This window comes from Mesoplodon mirus (assembly GCF_964341445.2).
Source record: "Mesoplodon mirus genome assembly, chromosome: 11".
NCBI lineage: Eukaryota > Metazoa > Chordata > Mammalia > Artiodactyla > Ziphiidae > Mesoplodon > Mesoplodon mirus.
In genome coordinates, this window is record NC_138987.1 from 25,270,690 (window position 1) to 25,289,882 (window position 19,193).

The 19,193-nt window shown below is 39.9% G+C and overlaps 1 protein-coding gene across 1 annotated transcript in view; it reads left to right on the forward strand.

Moving 5' to 3' along the window:
* The window catches only part of ANO4 (anoctamin 4), a 422,302-nt gene that overhangs the window by 318,176 nt on the left and 84,933 nt on the right, over positions 1 to 19,193 (forward strand). The window contains exons 12-14 of the mRNA XM_082634623.1: positions 609 to 743; positions 1,815 to 1,911; positions 6,983 to 7,043. Of these exons, the coding sequence (XP_082490749.1) occupies positions 609 to 743; positions 1,815 to 1,911; positions 6,983 to 7,043 (293 nt within the window). The remainder of the gene's footprint in view (positions 1 to 608; positions 744 to 1,814; positions 1,912 to 6,982; positions 7,044 to 19,193) is intronic.

The following is a 19,193-nucleotide window of genomic DNA, read 5'->3' on the forward strand; positions in this document are numbered from 1 at the left end:
AGAGGTAGATGTCAATGCCTGTGAAGTCATCACTTAAAAGGGAAAGTTGCTCTCAGAATTGATTCATGTTGAATCTCAGTAATTAGAGTTCTTTCTTTGTAACATCTTATGATTCTAGCATTTTAAACATCTTGTAAAACTACAAAATATTGAAAGGGGTGTTTAAAAGTTTTTCACAGTACTTTTGTTTACTATTTTAAAAAATGTATGTAATTATAATACATGCATTACAAACAAACACACACTCAGAAATGGCAAAAATGAGATCATGTGTTGGCACCGACTCTTCAAATTCCCCTGGTTCCTTGTCAATAACAGTATCATGTATAACTTCCTGAATGAGCTGGGTTTATTCTGTGTTTTCAGAACAAGCTTGCATATAATCCTGTTCTTTTATGGAAAGGGTTATTCTATTTCTGATCTAGAGTAATAGGAAAAGAAATTTAAGTCCAGAGCTTAAATTTGGTCAAACGTTCCATTCTCTTGGCTTACTTTGTCTGCATGGTTATCAGCAAAGCCACAACAAAGTAAAATGACTGAGCAAAGTGTTATAATGCCTAACTTTAAACACTTCAGTATAATTTGCAAGGCTGCTGTGTCTTAAACAGGCGGTACTTCGGAGAGAAGATTGGGCTGTATTTTGCCTGGTTGGGCTGGTACACCGGCATGCTCTTCCCAGCCGCTTTCATTGGATTATTTGTCTTTTTGTATGGAATCATAACTCTGGATCACTGCCAAGTCAGGTACGGGGAGCTCTGGGTGAGCCTGCCTTTGCTTATATTTGGAGTTGGGCATTTGTGTTTTTGGGGTGTTCACAGACGATCGGCCTACTTAACTATTCATTTTAATTTCTTTCCAATCTCTCCTGGAAAAATTCAAGACGTTCAATTCACTAGGTCTGCCCATCCATTGCCCTTGTTGCTGTGGTCTCCAGCTACCAAGGAAGCAAAGCTCACATTTATGGGTATACAAGCCACTACATATCCACAGAACAAATCACTTTCCTTCACTGTCTCAAAGTTGCTCTTTTTCTGACTTTTTCACCTTTTTCTTTCTAACTAATACTGCAAAATAGTGGGTTAATCATCCTTTTTTTTATCAATTATGTGTTCTTACAAGGACCCTGTAAGCTGGAAAGACATCTCACCAACTTGCTGAAACCTTGTGAATGATTCACTGTTAACAATTGTTATCTTGGCTCTTTTGCTAGAATATAGTTTAAGGTATTCATAGAGATCTTCGTACAAGGCCGGACAGTAATCTTAAATAATAAATAAATGTGCCTTTTAGAAGTGACTGCAAAAATAAAAGTGACCTGCAAAAATATTTTAATTTCTGGGGAAATTGTTAATGAGATGTGGTTTTCTCCCAGAACTACTCCCTAGTATTTTTATTTATTCCTCCATAATTTCTTCTTATTTATCATGCACATAGAAATTAAGACTGGCACTGTGAGGTATCTCATTGTGCCCATAATTCAGTATGAAATTGCTTCCAACCTGTGCAGTGTTGTGAATGACTTCTGTATAACCTGAGGTATAAACAATCAATGTTTTGCTTCATGTATTTTCCCGAGCTTAACTAATTAATATGTAAAAGCCAAGAAACAGCCTCACAAATACGCAGGTTTATCAAACTATTAAACTGTGCAGGCACTTGTTTATATTAATAACTAAGAAAAAGCTAAGAAGCTTCTGAGGGCAAAAATTTAATCTACTGAATCTTATTTACTGGTTGACTATTCTGGTGAAATTGAAGGGGAAAAAATGCTGTTATGTCATCAAAAAGCGGTCCTTTTTTGTTCTCTTTTCCAGTAAAGAAGTCTGCCAAGCTACAGATATCATCATGTGTCCTGTGTGCGATAAATACTGTCCGTTCATGAGGCTGTCAGACAGCTGCGTTTATGCCAAGGTAATTTCAAATATGCAGCATTTTAGTCAGATTGAACTTATTTATGTTTGTTTGTTTGTTTATATAAATTTATTTATTTATTTTTGGCTGTGTTGGGTCTTTGTTGCTGCGCGCGGGCTTTCTCTAGTTGCGGCGAGCGGGGGCTACTCTTCGTTGCGGTGCGGGGCTTCTCATTGCAGTGGCTTCTCTTGTTGCGGAGCATGGTCTCTAGGCGCGCAGGCTTCAGTAGTTGTGGCACGTGAGCTCAGTAGTTGTGGCTCGTGGGCTCTAGAGTGCAGACTCAGTCGTTGTGGCGCATGGGCTTAGTTGCTCCATGGCATGTGGGATCTTCCTGGACCAGGGATCCAACCTGTGTCCCCTGCATTGGCAGGCGGATTCTTAACTACTGTGCCACCAGGGAAGTCCCAGATTGAATTTAATATACACCTTCCTGAGAGGTGGTGGTGACCACATTCTCTCCGTCCTTTCTGGTCTTTGGTTCTCAAGTTTACCTTGTAGGAGAGACTTACCTTCATCATTCAGTATTCTAATTCAGATATTTGTTTTACTGTATATGTATTTAAAATGTATTGGCTCTAATTATTATCACAGGAAGCAAATAGAACAGTTGATGGAATCAGAGAAAGTTAGCTTCAAATCTTGACTGTGCTGTTCACCACTTGTTACTAGAGGAACATGTTATTTAACCTCTTCTGAGCCTCAGTTTTCTCATCTGTAAAATGGAGAACATGATACTCGTTTCACATGACTGTTTTATAAGAAATGTGATAATGAGCATAGTGCTTAGCAAATGGTAAGGTCTCAGTAAGTGACAACTGCCATCATTTTCCTCCTCTTCATCATCATTATTGTCCAAAAGACCTAGATTCAAGTTCAGCTCAGCTAATTACCTCCTTGACCTTGCACATGTACAGACTCTTTGAGCCTGAGCTTTCTCTTCTCTAAAATGCAGGCAGTGATACCTGCCCTCTCTGCCCCATGGCATGTCATGAGGACCAAAGAAGATAGTATATGTGAAAGTGCTTTGAAAAAAAGATACATAATACCATTATGTCTATATGTTATTACATACCCCTTTCTGATGTTACACCTCACTTTATTAAAATTTTAGACACATTCATCAAATTTCTAGAGTTCATTACTGAAGGGTAGTATCACTAATGCAAAGCAATGGCTGGAGTATAGACTGATGAAGACGTTTTAAGACCCACTGCCTATCAGCTCACCCAGATTCCAGGTATAAAAGGGGTTGGCAGATTTTATGTAACCTCTACAATCACTGCAGCTTGGATCCATCTAATTATACTGTTGGCATTGCAGAGTTTTGCTCAGTTTAAGTGTGGGAACATTAGATAGGCAGCCCAGGATCCCACCCATCCACGCTGTCTCTAGCCCTGTAGGTGGCCAGTCTGGTGGGAGGAACAGCAGCCAGCTGTGATTTTACAAAGATTTGGGCTTTTAGTATGTGCTGCAAGGGACCAAAAAAGCCCAAAATACTCTCCCTTCCTTTGGAGAACATACAGATAGACCTGCCTGGATGAGGACAAGTTCAACAGAGTGAGCTTGGGAAATAGAGATGTGGTGAGAATCAAAAGAGGTCAGTGATATAATTTTGTTTAAAGATCATGAGTTAAGCACGAATGACCCAGGTGTAAAAATCCTGCTTTTGGGGAATCTCAGAAGCCCAGTTTTGTTTGTTTGGGCGGTTTGTTTGTTATGTGAAAGATCTGCCTTGAGTGAAATTCTTTTTTTTTTTTTAGGGGAGCTGGAATAATTCCTTAAAATGATCATGAATAGTTTAGAGGGCTCAGATTTTATAGGGGCCTTCATTGGTCGGTTGTCCTATCAAACTCCCTAGATCTAAAATGATAATAATTATAATAATAGCTAGGCAACCTACATTTATTATTTCTAATTCTCACAGCAACTTCAAGGTAGGTGTTATTATTCCCATTTTACTCAGAGACTCAGAGAGGTAAAAGCTGTTTATCTGTGGTCACACAGCAGTAGGTAGCTGCCTCTTGGTTTACCTGAGTGCAAAACACGTCGTTGTGCCATACTGAGCTTCAAGATGCTTAGATTCTAAATTTTGGATTTGGCCTGGCCTAGAACCTTAGTAAAAGGAAGGCTTTAGAGCCTCAGAATGAAATAACTGAAGTTATACAGAGTCTCCTTTAGAAAAATTTATTAGAAATGCCAGACTGATTTAATGAGACTGAGGATGCATAGAAATATTGGATCAAGTAGGAGCCCAGATCCAAGTCAGTCAGCAGCTCTTGTGCTCATCAGGAATGTTTTATCCCTGACCCTCGCACTTGTACCTGCAAGGGTCAGAAACTCAGTCAAACTGGCTTAAGCAGAAAGGGATTTACTGGCTCATTTCACCGCAGAAGATACTAGACCAGCTCACACTGTCTGAGCAGGAGGACCTCATGCCTAGAACTGGTCATCCAGGTCCTCAGATCTCGCTCTCTGGCCACCTGTCTACGTGATCATTCTGTAGACAGGTTCTCCTCATGACGGGAAAGATGGCTGCTGACTGTCACAGCTCCAGGCCTCCATCTTCCTTCCTGTATCTCCCTAAACATATTTGTACGCTTATTTTAAATTCTTGATCTGCTGTTACAGAACGTCTGTTTCAGAAGGTGTATATTGCCTACTTTGGAATTTTTTGGAGGCAGCTGTCTTCCCCAGATTCTCTGTTATTTTGGCCTGTGGGTGCTTGTCCCATGGAGGTATCGACCACTTTGGGTGAGGGTCAGAGGCCAGGTCAGTCCTGGCGAGTTTACAGAGAGAAGAGGACAGTGTGTCCCAGGCACCACTGTGTGCTGTCACTCTGTCAGAGGACTCTTCTGGTCAGAGTTTCATTTTTAAGCCTGCTTAGAACAAAGCAGAATTGGAAGGAGGCGCTCTCCCTTAATTGTAACTACCAGCCCTGGGGTTTAAAAGGGAAAGGACTGAGAAGTGAATGTTTGAGGCCAGCCTGCCAGGCAGCACCTACATTCATCATCTCTCCGACAAAGCGGGACTCTGGGCATCCCTGATATTACCCCCAAGAATACCAGCACTTGTGATTTGACCTGTTGCAGCTGATTTCTGAGGGAGGGGAAACTAATTTTCCAATGCCACTGTGGGAGAGGCTAGACTGGAACTTACGTATTTCTCTAACCTGTGTTCTCACTCTGCTTGGGAACCACTGCCGCTCCCCACCATCAAGCGCGCGCACACACACACACACACACACACACACACACACAGCTTAAGGCAACTTCTGTTTCCCCTGGCATTTCTCAGGATCTCGGTTTGTGTGTTTTTGTGTTTTGTCAGTTCCTGAAATCTACTCTCCTGCTTCTCCAGGTTTGATTTTGGCAGAGGGAGCCATCAGCCTGTCCTAGCTTTCCATCTTAGGAGGAACTAGAAGTCCCTATTAATTCACCCTGATTCACATATTTCCAAATCGGTAACTGCAGCGGGAAAATGTGTCTCTCCAAGTGTTTTCATACCAGTTTTAGGGAAGGACTCCGATTGGTTGTACTTGAGCCATGTTACCCAGAGAAGGAGGAAAAATGATCCCTACAGCCTAAAACAATGACAACCACAATCCATTCCAGAATCTTCCCTGATAGTGCAGGGAGTGTCCACCAGGAAATACCCTAGGAGGGGGCACAAACCAACCACTTACTACCAAGGCTTTCAGGCTTGATTTGATGCTGACCACCTGATATACATAGTGTAACACTCCTTCTGGCATCGAAATAAGTTGGCTTTAGACTTTTGTCTCACACTAGGTGTTTGAATGCTCCCCATCTCTCCTGTGTTTAAAGAAAGAAAAGTCATAAACTTTTGGAAAATTTAAAAATACTTCACAATCTGATATAATAGGAAAAGACCTGTTTATACTTGGCACGTTCTCCAAGGGACAGTAAAGTATACTTTATAGAGAGCTATAAAGCACCAAAACAAAAAAGGTTATGCTTTACGAACGTATCAGTCATCATTTCAATTTGGCTTGACGTTGGTGTGATTTATCCTGGAGGTGGAAATGAGCTTGGCAGTGTTACAGCACAAAGAGATATTTTTGCTTTCTGCTATGATGCTTGCAATAGAATATATTATTCTAGCAATAAAGTATTTGCTAGCTGTCTTTGTGTTATGTGTAAGAGGTAAATGTAGTGATTACCTGAGGCTTTAATAAAGGTAGAAGTGGTTTGTGCTAATGGGTTGCTCTTCTTTATAATGCCATGGTCCAGAGGGCAGCCCAGAAAATGTTTGCTCAAAACTACACACACAAGATGGCCATGTTTTCAAAGAGAATAAATGAAGCATTAAAAATAGTGCTGGGGAAATCAGAAACCTTTACAGCAGCAACATTAATACCTGCCTGGTCTTTTTTTTTTAATTTATTTATTTTTGGCTGTGTTGGGTCTTTGCTGCTGCACACGGGCTTTCTCTAGTTGCGGTGAGCAGGGGCTACTCTTCGTTGAGGTGCACAGGCTTCTCATTGTGGTGACTTCTCTTGTTGCGGAGCACAGGCTCTAGGCGTGTGGGCTTCAGTAGTTGTGGCACGTGGGCTCAGTAGTTGTGCCTCATGGGTTCTAGAGTGCAGGCTCAGTAGTTGCGGTGCAGGGGCTTAGTTGTTCCGCGGCATGTGGGATATTCCCGGACCAGGGCTCAAACCCGTGTCCCCTGCATTGGTAGGTGGATTCTTAACCACTGTGCCACCAGGGAAGCCCCCTACCTGGTCTTAAATATAAATCTATCCACATGAGATATGCATGTGTATTAGCTTTTATAGTGTGCAAAAGGAAATTCTTAACAGCACCATTGGGGCTGCTGATAAATGCTCAGCCAAGTGATAGCCACATAAATGGAACAAATTCTCCTTTCCATAACCAAACTATTTCACAGAAAAAAATCCCTTCTTCCTTATGGTCCAAAAGGAATATGCCCCAAAGGAACCCTGTCAAATTCATTGCATTGTCAGAGCTATTTTTACAGAACGTGAAAAAAAAAGTGAATTGCAATATTATATATAGTAAATTAGTTTAACTATGACTCATAATGTTCCCAGGTAACCCACCTTTTTGACAATGGAGCCACTGTCTTCTTTGCTGTTTTCATGGCAGTCTGGGGTAAGTGTTCTATATTCGTATAACTTGTTCCCATCATCTGCTCTATGATATGTTCCTTTAAAGTCTGATTTTGGATATGAGAGGAAGAAGCTTGAGTAAATTCAGTTGGCTGTTGTATTAGACACAAGTCGATAAATAATTCATTTGGTTTATTTTAAAAGTGATGTTGTAGAGGAGAACATGTCTTATTTCTCTTAAGCCTTCAACAGTTTCATCAGCATTCCATTATTGGGTAAAATTCACCTTCTGTTGGAGACAAAAATAAAGCCTATGGTATACCAAAAGGTCTGCTGACACCTGAATACCCATCTCAGTATATGTAGAACTTTCTGTTGTGAGTGGAATCTTTTCATCTGACTAATATGTGAGTACCCACCTCTAGGCTTCTTCCAGTTCTGGTCAAAATGACTCCTCATAAACAAGATCTACTCACAATACTGAATTGAGTCCTTCTAAATCACTTCAAGCCAATAGCCCTATAATAACAAGGTATGATGGAACATTCACTTAAAGAATTCCTTAACCCAAAGAATTTACTTAACCCACTTTTTGGTAAAATGGGTTTAATAATATCTTCCTAGTCAAATAATTATAAAGCTCTAATTTAATAATATAGAAAAGAGTCTGGACAAATACATAATAAACGATGAATGGTGGTTACCTTTGGAGAGGAGGTTACCTTTCGTGGAAAGGTAGGTGGACAGTGATGAGAGTCAGGCCTTTCACACTACATATTTTCCATTTGGTTTGAATTTTTTAACAATGATTATGCATTTTTTTCTAGAACTTAAAAAGCCAAAATCTGAATTTTCAGGTTATAGAACTCTACTAACTCAAGGCTTAGGTTCATGTTGTTCCTTATGTATGGAATGAATTTCAGAATCTTTGCCATCTTTCAGGGCCTAGCTGAAGTGGCATCTTCTCCAGCCAGAAGATGTCTTCCTCCTTTGAATTTCCATAGCGTTTGCTTTATGCCATTCTTTGGGCACTAATAATGATTTGCATACACAAGTTTTCTCCCCTAATAGGTTCATGGTCCTCAAGGACTATTATGGTCATGGAAAACCTTATGCATTTCTTTTGAAGACAGAGAGATTAATATTCATTAGATGGATGGATGAATAAATGGATGGATTGGGAAAAAAGAAGGGAAAGAGAAGAAAATTACCAAAAGAGTTTCTTTATAAGACAGTAAATATGTTTAAATGGTCTCTTTGGCATGTAGAAATATAAAACCTTGTTTTCTTTGGGAGGTTTGTGCTAAATATGTTATGTCTTCTTTACCTCGAGCTCTTCAAAAGCAAATTGTCCCACCCACCGCAGCTCTGTTGAAGGAAAATTTTTGAACCCTATGACTCCAGCCCCTTTCACCCAGTGGGCATTTGTCCCAAGAATAGTCAAACCATAGGTTGGTGAGTGGCCTGAGAGAAGGTTCTGCCCAAACAGGAGCTGGCAATGCCACCCAGAGTCTTATTCTTAAGAATGTGGATTGGCAAATGTGGAGTGACACAAGAGAGTTAGCAGTAGAAACAGGCACTGAAAGATGCAGAAAGGGAAGAAACGGCGGGGGAGGAAGGGAGAGAGGGAGATTGAGATTGACCAGCAGGTAGAATTGGGGACCAGGAGGAATTATGAGCAGGTTGAGTTTATGAGAAATTGAACCTAGAAATAAGCAGAAGCAAAGAACTAGTGGAAAAAATTAGAATAGAGGGTACAGAAGCCAACTGGTAGCCATCTGGGAGAAAATGCAAGCCAGTCCCCCAAGAGGAGCAAAGAAAGAATGTGGCCAAGTCATGTTATTAGTGGAGTATCAGGGTGAAGACCCAGGGTCTCTTGTGGCTGTAGTCTCTCAAGCTGCTGGCTTCCATATCCTGTCTGAACAGGTCCAGTCTTTTAATTCCCATGGGATTTCTGCCTCCCTTGGTGGACCTTGCAAAAGCCCTCACTATTTGTGCTACCCCTTACTGCATCTCTTGCAAACAAAGGAAGCTAGCCATAATAGAGTTTTGGTTACAGGAATGACCTCTCAGATCAAGAATGTGTATCTGGCTTTTCTAGAACATATTAGTATTGGTAACCATGATCATGAAATATAATAAGACATCCAGTGTTTCAGCTTTGCCATGATCACAAATGAGGAGACTCTGGAAAATGTATTTATTTCCTAAACCAGTGGTTCCCAAACTTTTTCAAGTCATGACACACATAGGAAATGATAATATTTGCACAGCATGCTGATGTCCATGAAGGAACCTGCTCATGGCCAGGGATAATACTGCCCTAAGAACCTTAGCCTCCCCCAAAACTGATGGGATTATCACCTCTGGCAGACCTATAATCCATTCCTGGCACACATATTGGGAAGCTCTGTTTTGGGCTACTGTTCTACTGTGTAATAGGTTAATACTTCTGTAGAGAGAGTGGTATTCAGAAGAATTAACACACAAAACTCCCTTATCCATTTCAGTGTTCCACCCATTTTACATATACTTTGACTGAAATAATATTTTCTTCTCCCACAGTTACCCAGAAGTAAAATTCTGGTAGAATGATAATAGTCTATAAGGTAGAGGTTGTCACCTCCACCCCTCACCCAGTATCACCATTGTAAAGGGGATGGCATCCCTTTCTTGCAAGTTGGAATGTCTTATACTGGGGAAAACAGACAGACTTTATTATTTTATCTCTGCCAACCTCAGTGGACTGGTAGTGATTGCCTGGAGCATGGAGGTTTTAAGTAGGTGGGCTGGAGATCTGACAGTCCTTGTTCCTTGGAGGGCACCCAGTAAGCAGCTGATAGATGTTTTGTAATAACCTTTGAGCAAAGGGAACAATTTAGGGCCATTTCAAGCAACGCAAGCCTGGAATAATTCATTTTCTGAATTGCTTTGTCTTCGTAGACAACTTATTACTTAAATCTTGTATTGTTCCCAGCTTGAGAAAAAGAATCATTTACCCCAGGTGTTTCTTTGCAGATAGGGCTTTGCCTTTTGCAGAAATCTAAAATAGCCAATAACAGTGATAGTTAGAATAACAGCATACACTTATTGAGGGCTTACTATATTAAGATTGTTCAGTATCATCTCAGTTAATCTGTATAGCAACCTTTGAGGAAGGGACTATTACTATTCCCATGTGATAGATGGGAAAATGGAGGCAGTAGCTAGAAAAAAGTGGTGAAGCCAAGAGGTAAACTAGACAAGCTCTTACCTCCTCCACTCCACTGCTAGGACCATGTGCTGTCTGTAATCCTGTTTGCTTCTGTTTCACGGATCTGAACTTTAAAATAAAGGACGGTTACACTTGTCCCGAGCCCAGTATAAACACTGCTTTGTGACGGTGGTGTTCTATAAAAGCGTATCGGTTCTAACGGAGCTCGGTTTAATGGTCTCAGGATCATCCTTTACAATTGACACGTTACAACATTTAGGAAAACAAATGCACTTTATTTTCGGGAAATTGCTAGATATGGAGATGATGAGAACAGAGGTAAGGGGTTTACAAGTCCTCAGAAGGGATGGGGTTGGTGTGTCTGTTTTGTTGCCTTTTGCTTTGTATGTTCACGAGAGAAACAATAAGGCTCCATTTGGAAACAGTCTGTAGTTGCTGGAAGGGCCTTTGTGTGGGGTTAGAAATCTTGACAGAACTCCACCACCTTTGTTCTTGTTCACACTCGTGTGATGGCAGGGCCTCCTAGGGACTATTCTGTGAGCCTAGGGCTCTGGGCTTGAATCAGAGTGGCTCCTTCGTCTAGAAAGATTCAAGGGACAGAACAATTATGGTCTATATTAGCTCTCTACCTAGGGGAAAAAAAATGAGTCATTAAGGAGTTTGATACTGGCAGAGACTTGCCAGGAAGCATATTATTTCGCTGTTCTTTGTTTCTGTTTTCTTTTTTTCTTTTTTTTTCCTCTTTCAAGTGTTGCCAAAAATTAAATTATCCCCAGTAAACAAACAAATCGAGGTCCTCAGAGGTTTCCAATCAAAATCACAAGATTGCGGTTGTTTTTTTTTTTTTTTTTTTTTTGCGTTATGCGGGCCTCTCACTGTTGTGGCCTCTCCCGTTGTGGAGCACAGGCTCCGGATGCGCAGGCTCAGCAGCCATGGCTCACGGACCCAGCCGCTCCGCGGCATGTGGGATCTTCCCGGACCGGGGCATGAACCCGTGTCCCCTGCATCGGCAGGCGAACTCTCAACCACTGCGCCACCAGGGAAGCCCAAGATTGCGGTTGTTTAAATGCAAATTCAAAGATTCTGCATATGGTCCCATCAGTAATTTAAGAATGAAGTACGTCTCATTTTTTGAAAATAAATTTTATAATAATTTGCCTTTTGTTTTTAGATATTTACACTAATTTTATTTGTATAATCTTATCTATATATCCAATGAAAAACGGTGATTGTATATTCAGAAAGTGAAAATGTATACATTTACTAAATGCCTACTAGGTGTGTAGGTGCAGTCACATATGACACCTCATCAATTTCTCATAACCCACCAGGAAGAAATTCTTATCTCCATCTTATAGATGAGGATATTCAGGCTCAGAGAGGTTATGCAACTTACCTAAGATTACCCAGCCCCTGGTAAGTGGTAGAGTCTGGGTTTTAAACCAGATTTCGTCTGCCAAACTCCAGAGTCATTCTGAAGTGTGTCCACTGTGGCATGCACCTCCTATAGGATGTTATAAGATTTCATTACTCAGCAGACAGTGCATATTCACTGTCCCTTGGCACTGGGTATATCTAAAACATGAGTAAGGTGTGATCTCTGCTTTCAGAAGTTGGTAATTATAATACTAGGTGATAAGTCCAATTTATAAAGAGACAGTGAGGGTCCATGCAGCCAACCTCCTGAGGCAAAAAGGAAAAGCAGAAAAGCTTTTACCCAAGAACAGATATTAGAACCAAGCCTTAAATTTGCCAGGCAAATAAATGGGGTTGGGGGTGGTATGAATAACATTCTGAGCTGAGAACAGTGTAAGCAAAACTCTGAAAAGGAATGCTTAGACATTACATGTGCTAGGGACATAGAATGTGTCCTACTTTCCTAGGGGGTGCTGTAACAATATACCACAAACTGGGTGGCTTAAAACCCCAGAAAGTTATCCTTTCACAGTTCTGGAGACTAGATGTCCGAAATCAAGGTGTCAACAGTGTTGGTTCCTTTGGGAGACTGTGCGGGAATCTGTCCCATGTGTCTCAGATTCTTGTGCTGGCCAGCGAACCTTGGCATTCCTTGGCTTGGAGAGAACATGGCTCCAATCTCTGCCCCCCATCTTCACCTGCATTCTCCCCGTGTCTCTGTTGTCTTCACATGGCGGTCTTCTTATATAAGGACACTAATCATAATAGATTAAGGGCCCACCTTACTCCAGTATGAACTCAACTAGTTAATCTGCAGTTATTTTATTTCCAAATAAGGTAACATTCTGAAGTTGGAGCTTAGGACACCAACATAATTTTTTGCAGGGGGGCACAATTCAACCATAACAGAGTATATGTTGAAGCCTGAGTTCTGCTTATCACACAACATCTGTACCACAACAGAGAACCATGGCTTCACCCTGTAGGCAGCAGAAAGCCAGCTGAAGTTGTAAACTGGGGAGTGACATCATCAGTTGTGTTTGGGAAGCAACTGTGGCAACAGTGTGGGGAGGGGTGAAAGTGGGGACCAGTAGGTAGCAGGTAGTCACTAAGAAGGCTGTTCCAGTGCTCAGTTAAAACATTATGCAGAATTGGGTGTCAGGGAAGATCTTAATTACAGAATAAAAACAAATATATTGGGCTTCCCTGGTGGCTCAGTGGTTAAGAATCCACCTGCCAATGCAGGGGACATGGGTTCGAGCCCTGGTCAGGGAAGATCCCACATGCCGCGGAGCAACTAAGCCCGTGCACCACAGCTACTGAGCCTGCGCTCTAGAGCCTATGAGGCACAACTACTGAGCCCGCGTGCCACAACTACTGAAGCCCGCGCGCCTAGAGCCCGTGCTCTACAACAAGAGAAGCCACCACAATGAAACGCCCACGCACTGCAACAAAGAGTAGGCCCCGCTCACTGCAACTAGAGAAAGCCCGTGCACAGCAACAAAGACCCAACACAGTCACAAATAAGTACAAATAAATAAATTAAAAAAAACAAATATATTATAAACATATATTATACATAAGTATATTTTCCTTGCTTTAGTTGTTTGTGACAGACAAAAATTGGAAATAACCTAAATATCCAACAATAGAATGGTTAAGGAAATTATAAGTGCCATTAAAAATTGTCTTTCAAAGCATATAATAACGTAACACAAAGCTATATTTAACTTTTTTTAATGTAGGATACAAAGTATACAAATAAAGTGTGATTTCAGGTATAGAAGCGTCACCGAGTCCAAAGTCCTACTGCTTACTGCATGACAGGCCAGTAAATCGAGGGATGAGATACTGGGGCAAAGAATAGTGACTTTATTCAAAAAGCCAGAAGACTGAGAAGATGGTGGACTGGTGTCCCAAAGAACTATCTTGTCTGGATTTCAATGCTAGTTTCATTTGTAGAACAAAGAGAGGGGAGGTGAGGAGGAAGAATAAAAAAGGCTATAAGTCATTGCAGATATTTCCTAGTTCTGGCCAGACTCTGGAGGGTATGTGTTAATTTCTTCTTTCCTGCAGCCATTCACAGTTGGGCCTGGTCAAAATGTTTCCTGTGAGCTAAACAAAGGTATTTTATATTATGTTAATGGTGGTGTCCTCTGGGTGATAGGATTATAGGACATTTTTATCAGTTTTAGTTAGGTATAATTCACATAAAATAAAATCCAGTGATTTTAAGTGTACATTTTGATGTTATGTCAAACATATATAGTCATGTAACCGTCACTGTAATGATGACATAGAACATTTTCATTCTCCAGAAAGTTTCTTCAAGCCTCTGAAGTCAGCCCCTTGGCAATCTCAAACCTGCTTTCTATCACTATAGTTTACTCTGTTCTAGAATTGCATACAAATAGAGTCTTTCAGTATTTAGCATTTTGTTTCTGGCTTCTTCCACTAAGATTCAAGCTGTTGAGATTCATTTATATTGTTGCATATGTTGGTAGTTTGTTCTTTTTAGTAAGAATAGTATTCCATTGCCTGAAATATACCAAAATTTGTTTATTCATTTTATCCATTTCTTTACCCAAATGTTGATAAACATTTGGATTCAATCCAGTTTTTAGCTGTTATGAATACAGCTGAGACTTAACGGCTATTATAAAATTTTTTGCACATTTGCATAAAAGTCTTTGTATCTATTTCTCCTGGGAAGATAATTAGGAGTGGCATTGCTGGATCATAGAATAAGGGAATGTCTAACTTTACAAAAAATTGTCTTCTGAAGTAGCTGTGCTGTTGTGCATTCCCAATAGCATTATATGAGAGCTCCAGGTGTTCCACATCCTCACAAACACCTGGAATTATTAGTCTTTATCATTTTAGTCATCCTAGTGGGTATATAGTGTTATCCCATTGTGGTTTTAATTTGCATTTCCCTGATGACTAGTGATGTTGAAATCTTTCCGTAACCTTGTTTGCAATCTTCACATCTTTAGTGAAGTGTTTGTTCAAATGCCCACTTGTTATTGGGTTGTTTGTCTTCTTATTTTTAAGTTAAAAGAGTTATGTATATAATCTGAGTACAAGTCCTTTAGCATACATATGTTTGCAAATATTTTTCCCAGTTTGTGGCTTTCATTTTTATGTTCTTAATGGTATCTTTTAAAAAGCAAGTGCTTGCAGGGAGATCAGCTCGGTGCTTTGTGACCACCTAGAGGGGTGGGATAGGGAGGGTGGGAGGGAGGGAGGGAGGGAGACACGAGAGGGAAGAGATATGGGAACATATGTATATGTATAACTGATTCACTTTGTTATAAAGCAGAAACTAACACACCATTGTAAAGCAATTATACTCCAATAAAGATGTTAAAAAAATAAAATAAAAAATAAGAATAAAAATAAAAAGCAAGTGCTTGGAATTCACTGGCAGTCCAGTGGTTAGGACTCTATGCTTCCAACTGCAGGGGGCACAGGTTTGATCCCTAGTTGGGGAACTAAAATCCCACGTGCCTTGTGACATGGCCAATAAATAAATAAATAAATAATAAGTTTAAAATAAAAAATAAATAAACTAAAAATAAAAGGCAAGAGTTTTTACTTTTGATATATTCCAATTTAATTTCTTCTCTTATTCTGTGATTTTTGTTTTTTTAAGAAATCTTTGCCGAACTCAACGTCCCTAAGATTTTCTTCTAGAGAGCTTGTAGTTTTAGATCATATATTTAGGTCCATGAGTTATTTCAAGTTGATTTTTGTATATAGTGTAAGGTAAGGGTCAGATCCATTTTTTTGCATATATGGATATCCAATTGTTCCAGTACTACTTGCTGAAAGATTATCCTTTTCTTCCTTGAATTTTCTTGGCATATTTTGGTTGAAAATCAGTTGGCCAGGGGCCTCCCTGGTGGCGCAGTGGTTGAGAGTCCGCCTGCCGATGCAGGGGATACGGGTTCGTGCCCCGGTCTGGGAGGATCCCGTATGCCGCGGAGCGGCTGGGCCCGTGAGCCATGGCCGCTGGGCCTGCGCATCCGGAGCCTGTGCTCCGCAACGGGAGAGGCCACAGCAGTGAGAGGCCCGCGTACGGAAAAAAAAAAAAAAAAAAAAAAAAAAAAGAAAATCAGTTGGCCATGTATAGGTCTATATGTGAAATTTTTTTCTGTTTGATCTATATGTGTACTTTTATGTAATAACACTGTCTTGATTATTATAGCATAATAGTAAGCTTTGAAATCTTCCTCTTTTAAAAAATTGTTTGACCTACTTTAGGTCCTTTGCATTTCCATATAAATTTTAGAATTAACTTGTCAATTTTTACCCCCCCAAAATGCTGCTATTTTATTGTGATTGAGTTGAATCAATAAATCAGTTTGGGAATACTGAAGACTTACTATCAAATATTTCTACCCATGAATGTCATTTAGCTTTTCATTTATTTAATTGTTCTATAATTTCTTTAAGCAATGTTATATAATTTCCAATGTACAGGTCTTGCATGTTCTTAGAAAATTTTCCAGAATCATATTGTCTAGTACTCCAATTACATGTATGCTAGACTGCTGAATACTGTCCTACAGGTTACTTATACTTTGGTCACCCTTTTTCAGTCTTTTTAGTCTTTGTGTTCTCCATGCTCCTTTTGATATTGTTTCTATTGATTTGTCTTCAGGTTCACTATCTTTTCTTCTCAAAAAGCTAATCTTCTGTTAATCCTATCCAGTGTATTTTTCTTTTCCTATCTTGCATTTTTCACCTCAGATTTTAATCAATTGGATCTTTTTGTATATTTTATCACTTTCCCCATTGTGTTCAGGTTTTTATCTACCTTCTTGACATACGAAGCATATTTATAACATGGTTGATTCTTGAACAGCACAGATTTGAACTGCACAGGTCCACTTATATGCAGATTTTTTTTTCAATAAATATGTACTGCAGTACTACATGATCAGCAATTGGTTGAATCCACAGATGTGGAACTGCTGATATGGAAGGCCTACTATAAAGTTATATGTGAATTTTTCAACTGCATGGGGGCTGGCACCCCTAACCCCCACACTGTTCAAGGGCCAACTGTAGTTGTTTTGTCATCCTTGCTCTATCATTTCTAGGCTGTCAGTCTGAGATTGATTGAATTTTCTCTTAGTTATAGGTTTTATTTTCCTGCTAATTTGCATTCCTAGTAATTTTTAATTCAGTGCTGGAAAGTGTTGAGTTTTGGGTTTTTGTTGTGTTTCTTTATTGCTGGACTTTGTTCAGGCATGCAGTTAACTAACTTGCAGCCCTGTTTGATCCTATTGAAACTTGTGTTTAGCTTGTTTATTGTAAGTCCAGAGACTTACAATAGTCCACAACTAAGGCATCACCTGTATTAGGCCTCTTATAATACTTATGTATTATAATACTCTGCATTCTGATTAGTGGGATTGTGAACTACTTCTGGCCCTCTGTGAACTCTGAGGATTGTTTAGCTACCAAGCAGCCTCATGTAGTTTCACCCCATGCATGTCAAGAGTAGAGGGGACCTTGTTGCTGATATTGCAGCTTTCTTTTAGTATAGCTCCTTCCTCTCTGGTATTCTGCCCCATAGATAATTGCCAACTCACCCTCCCTACTCAATCTCTGTCTCCCCAGCTCAGTAAGACCACTAGGCTCTGTTTTTGTTCTCCCTGCCTGAACTGTAGCCTGGGAACTGCCTAGAAGCAATGAGTTGGTATGCTCCTAGGGCCCACCTCATTTATTTCTTTTCTCTCGGTGTCACAGGTTTGCACTGTCTCTTTTCCAGTGCTGATAACAGCTATTTCTTATATTGTAATAGTTAATCCTCATGAGTGGAAGCGAAAGTCCTCAGCCTGCTGCAGTTTAATGGCTTTTTATAGAAGGGAAGCATACACTCAGATAAGGCCTCAGAGAATTGTGGTTCCTTGGAGAAACTGCCATGATCCATGGTGTCTCCTAGGCATTACCAGTTCAGAAACACTGTTGGAATACCCAGAGCTAATCTGACCTGAGGGTACAGACTCTTCTAAACTCTGCAAACACCAGTTCATAAGCTAGTATGTGAAAATACAGGTATATGGTAGTGAATATTATTTTATAATGACCATCACATTATTCCTCTGTCAGGAAACTTGGGAAACCAAAGTAATCACCATATGTTGTTTGAGCATGGGAATCAGTACAGCTAGCAAAATCCCTAGAACATCAAAAGAATGCAATTAATAATTGTTAAATGAATAAAAGAGGGGAGCAAGAACTATTTTTTTTCTGCTTGATTAATCATTCTTATCCCATGTCAGGATACCTTTCTAATATCTACATTAGCTCAAACTACCAAATTTGTGTTCTTAGACCCTTGTTTTTCCTCAGCTACCCTTGTTTTTCCCCTATCTGGACACACTGACTTTCTCCAGAAGAGGTCCCAATGCCAGTAATAGTTTCAGCTTCTTAAAATGGAGTCACATTCCTGTCCTTCCTGGATCCTGAGATTACCCTCATATTGGCATGTTAGAGTGTTTCACAAACTCTGTAGTCATTCATTTATATTCATTTGCGTTATTACTTCCAATGGCTTACCTCAAATGTTGCAAATGAGCAACCCATAAAAATATTGTTTGGTTTTCACCAATTTTTAGAATATACGAATAAACTCTGAACATTTTAAAATTGAGATAGTCCACGTGAAAATACATTTTCATAGTTCCTTTTGAAACATTTGAAGAACTGGCCACAGCAGAATCAATGAGAACTGAGAAAAACCTACCACTTTACATGGTGCATACACTTCCCAATTTGTCCCAAACCCCACCACTCCCTATTGTATGGCTTCTTCCAGGTTTTGTACCGATTTGGCCCATTTAGCATTTGAGTTTGTGACTTCTAACTAAGCTCACTCATTGTGTGAAGATTTTACACGTTAAGCTCTCAGGATGTGACTTACTCCTTTATCTCTAGGTCCTTGAAAAGCACGTCAGTTAAACTCCTCTGCTCTACCCAGCATGGCTCTCGTTCAGATTCAGTGGAAAAGCCAAACGCTTTCCAGACAAGCAAAAGCTAAGAGATTCAGCACTACCAAACCAGTTTACAACAAACACTAAAGGAACTTCTCTAGGCAAGAAACACAAGAGCAGAGAACAAAAGAGGAAGGGAAGAAAAAAGACCTATAAAAAAAATTAAGAAAATAGCAATAGCAACATACATATCAATAATTACCTTAAATGTAAATGGATTAAATGCTCCAACCAAAAGATATAGACTGGCTGAATGGATACAAAAAACAAGCCCCATAGATACGCTGTCTATGAGGGATTCACTTCAGATCTAGGAACACATACAGACTGAAAGTGAGAGGATGGAGAAAGGTATTCCATGCAAATAGAAATCAAAAGAAACTGGAGTAGCAATATTCATATCAGACAAAATAGACTTTAAAATAAATTCCTCTGTTCTTCCTCCAAATGAACACTCTCAGAAAGTTATAAAGGACTGAAACGATGAAATCTGTTAATATTATTAATTTTACTTTTAAAAATTAAAATTAGCATTGGGAAAAAAAAAGACTGAAGG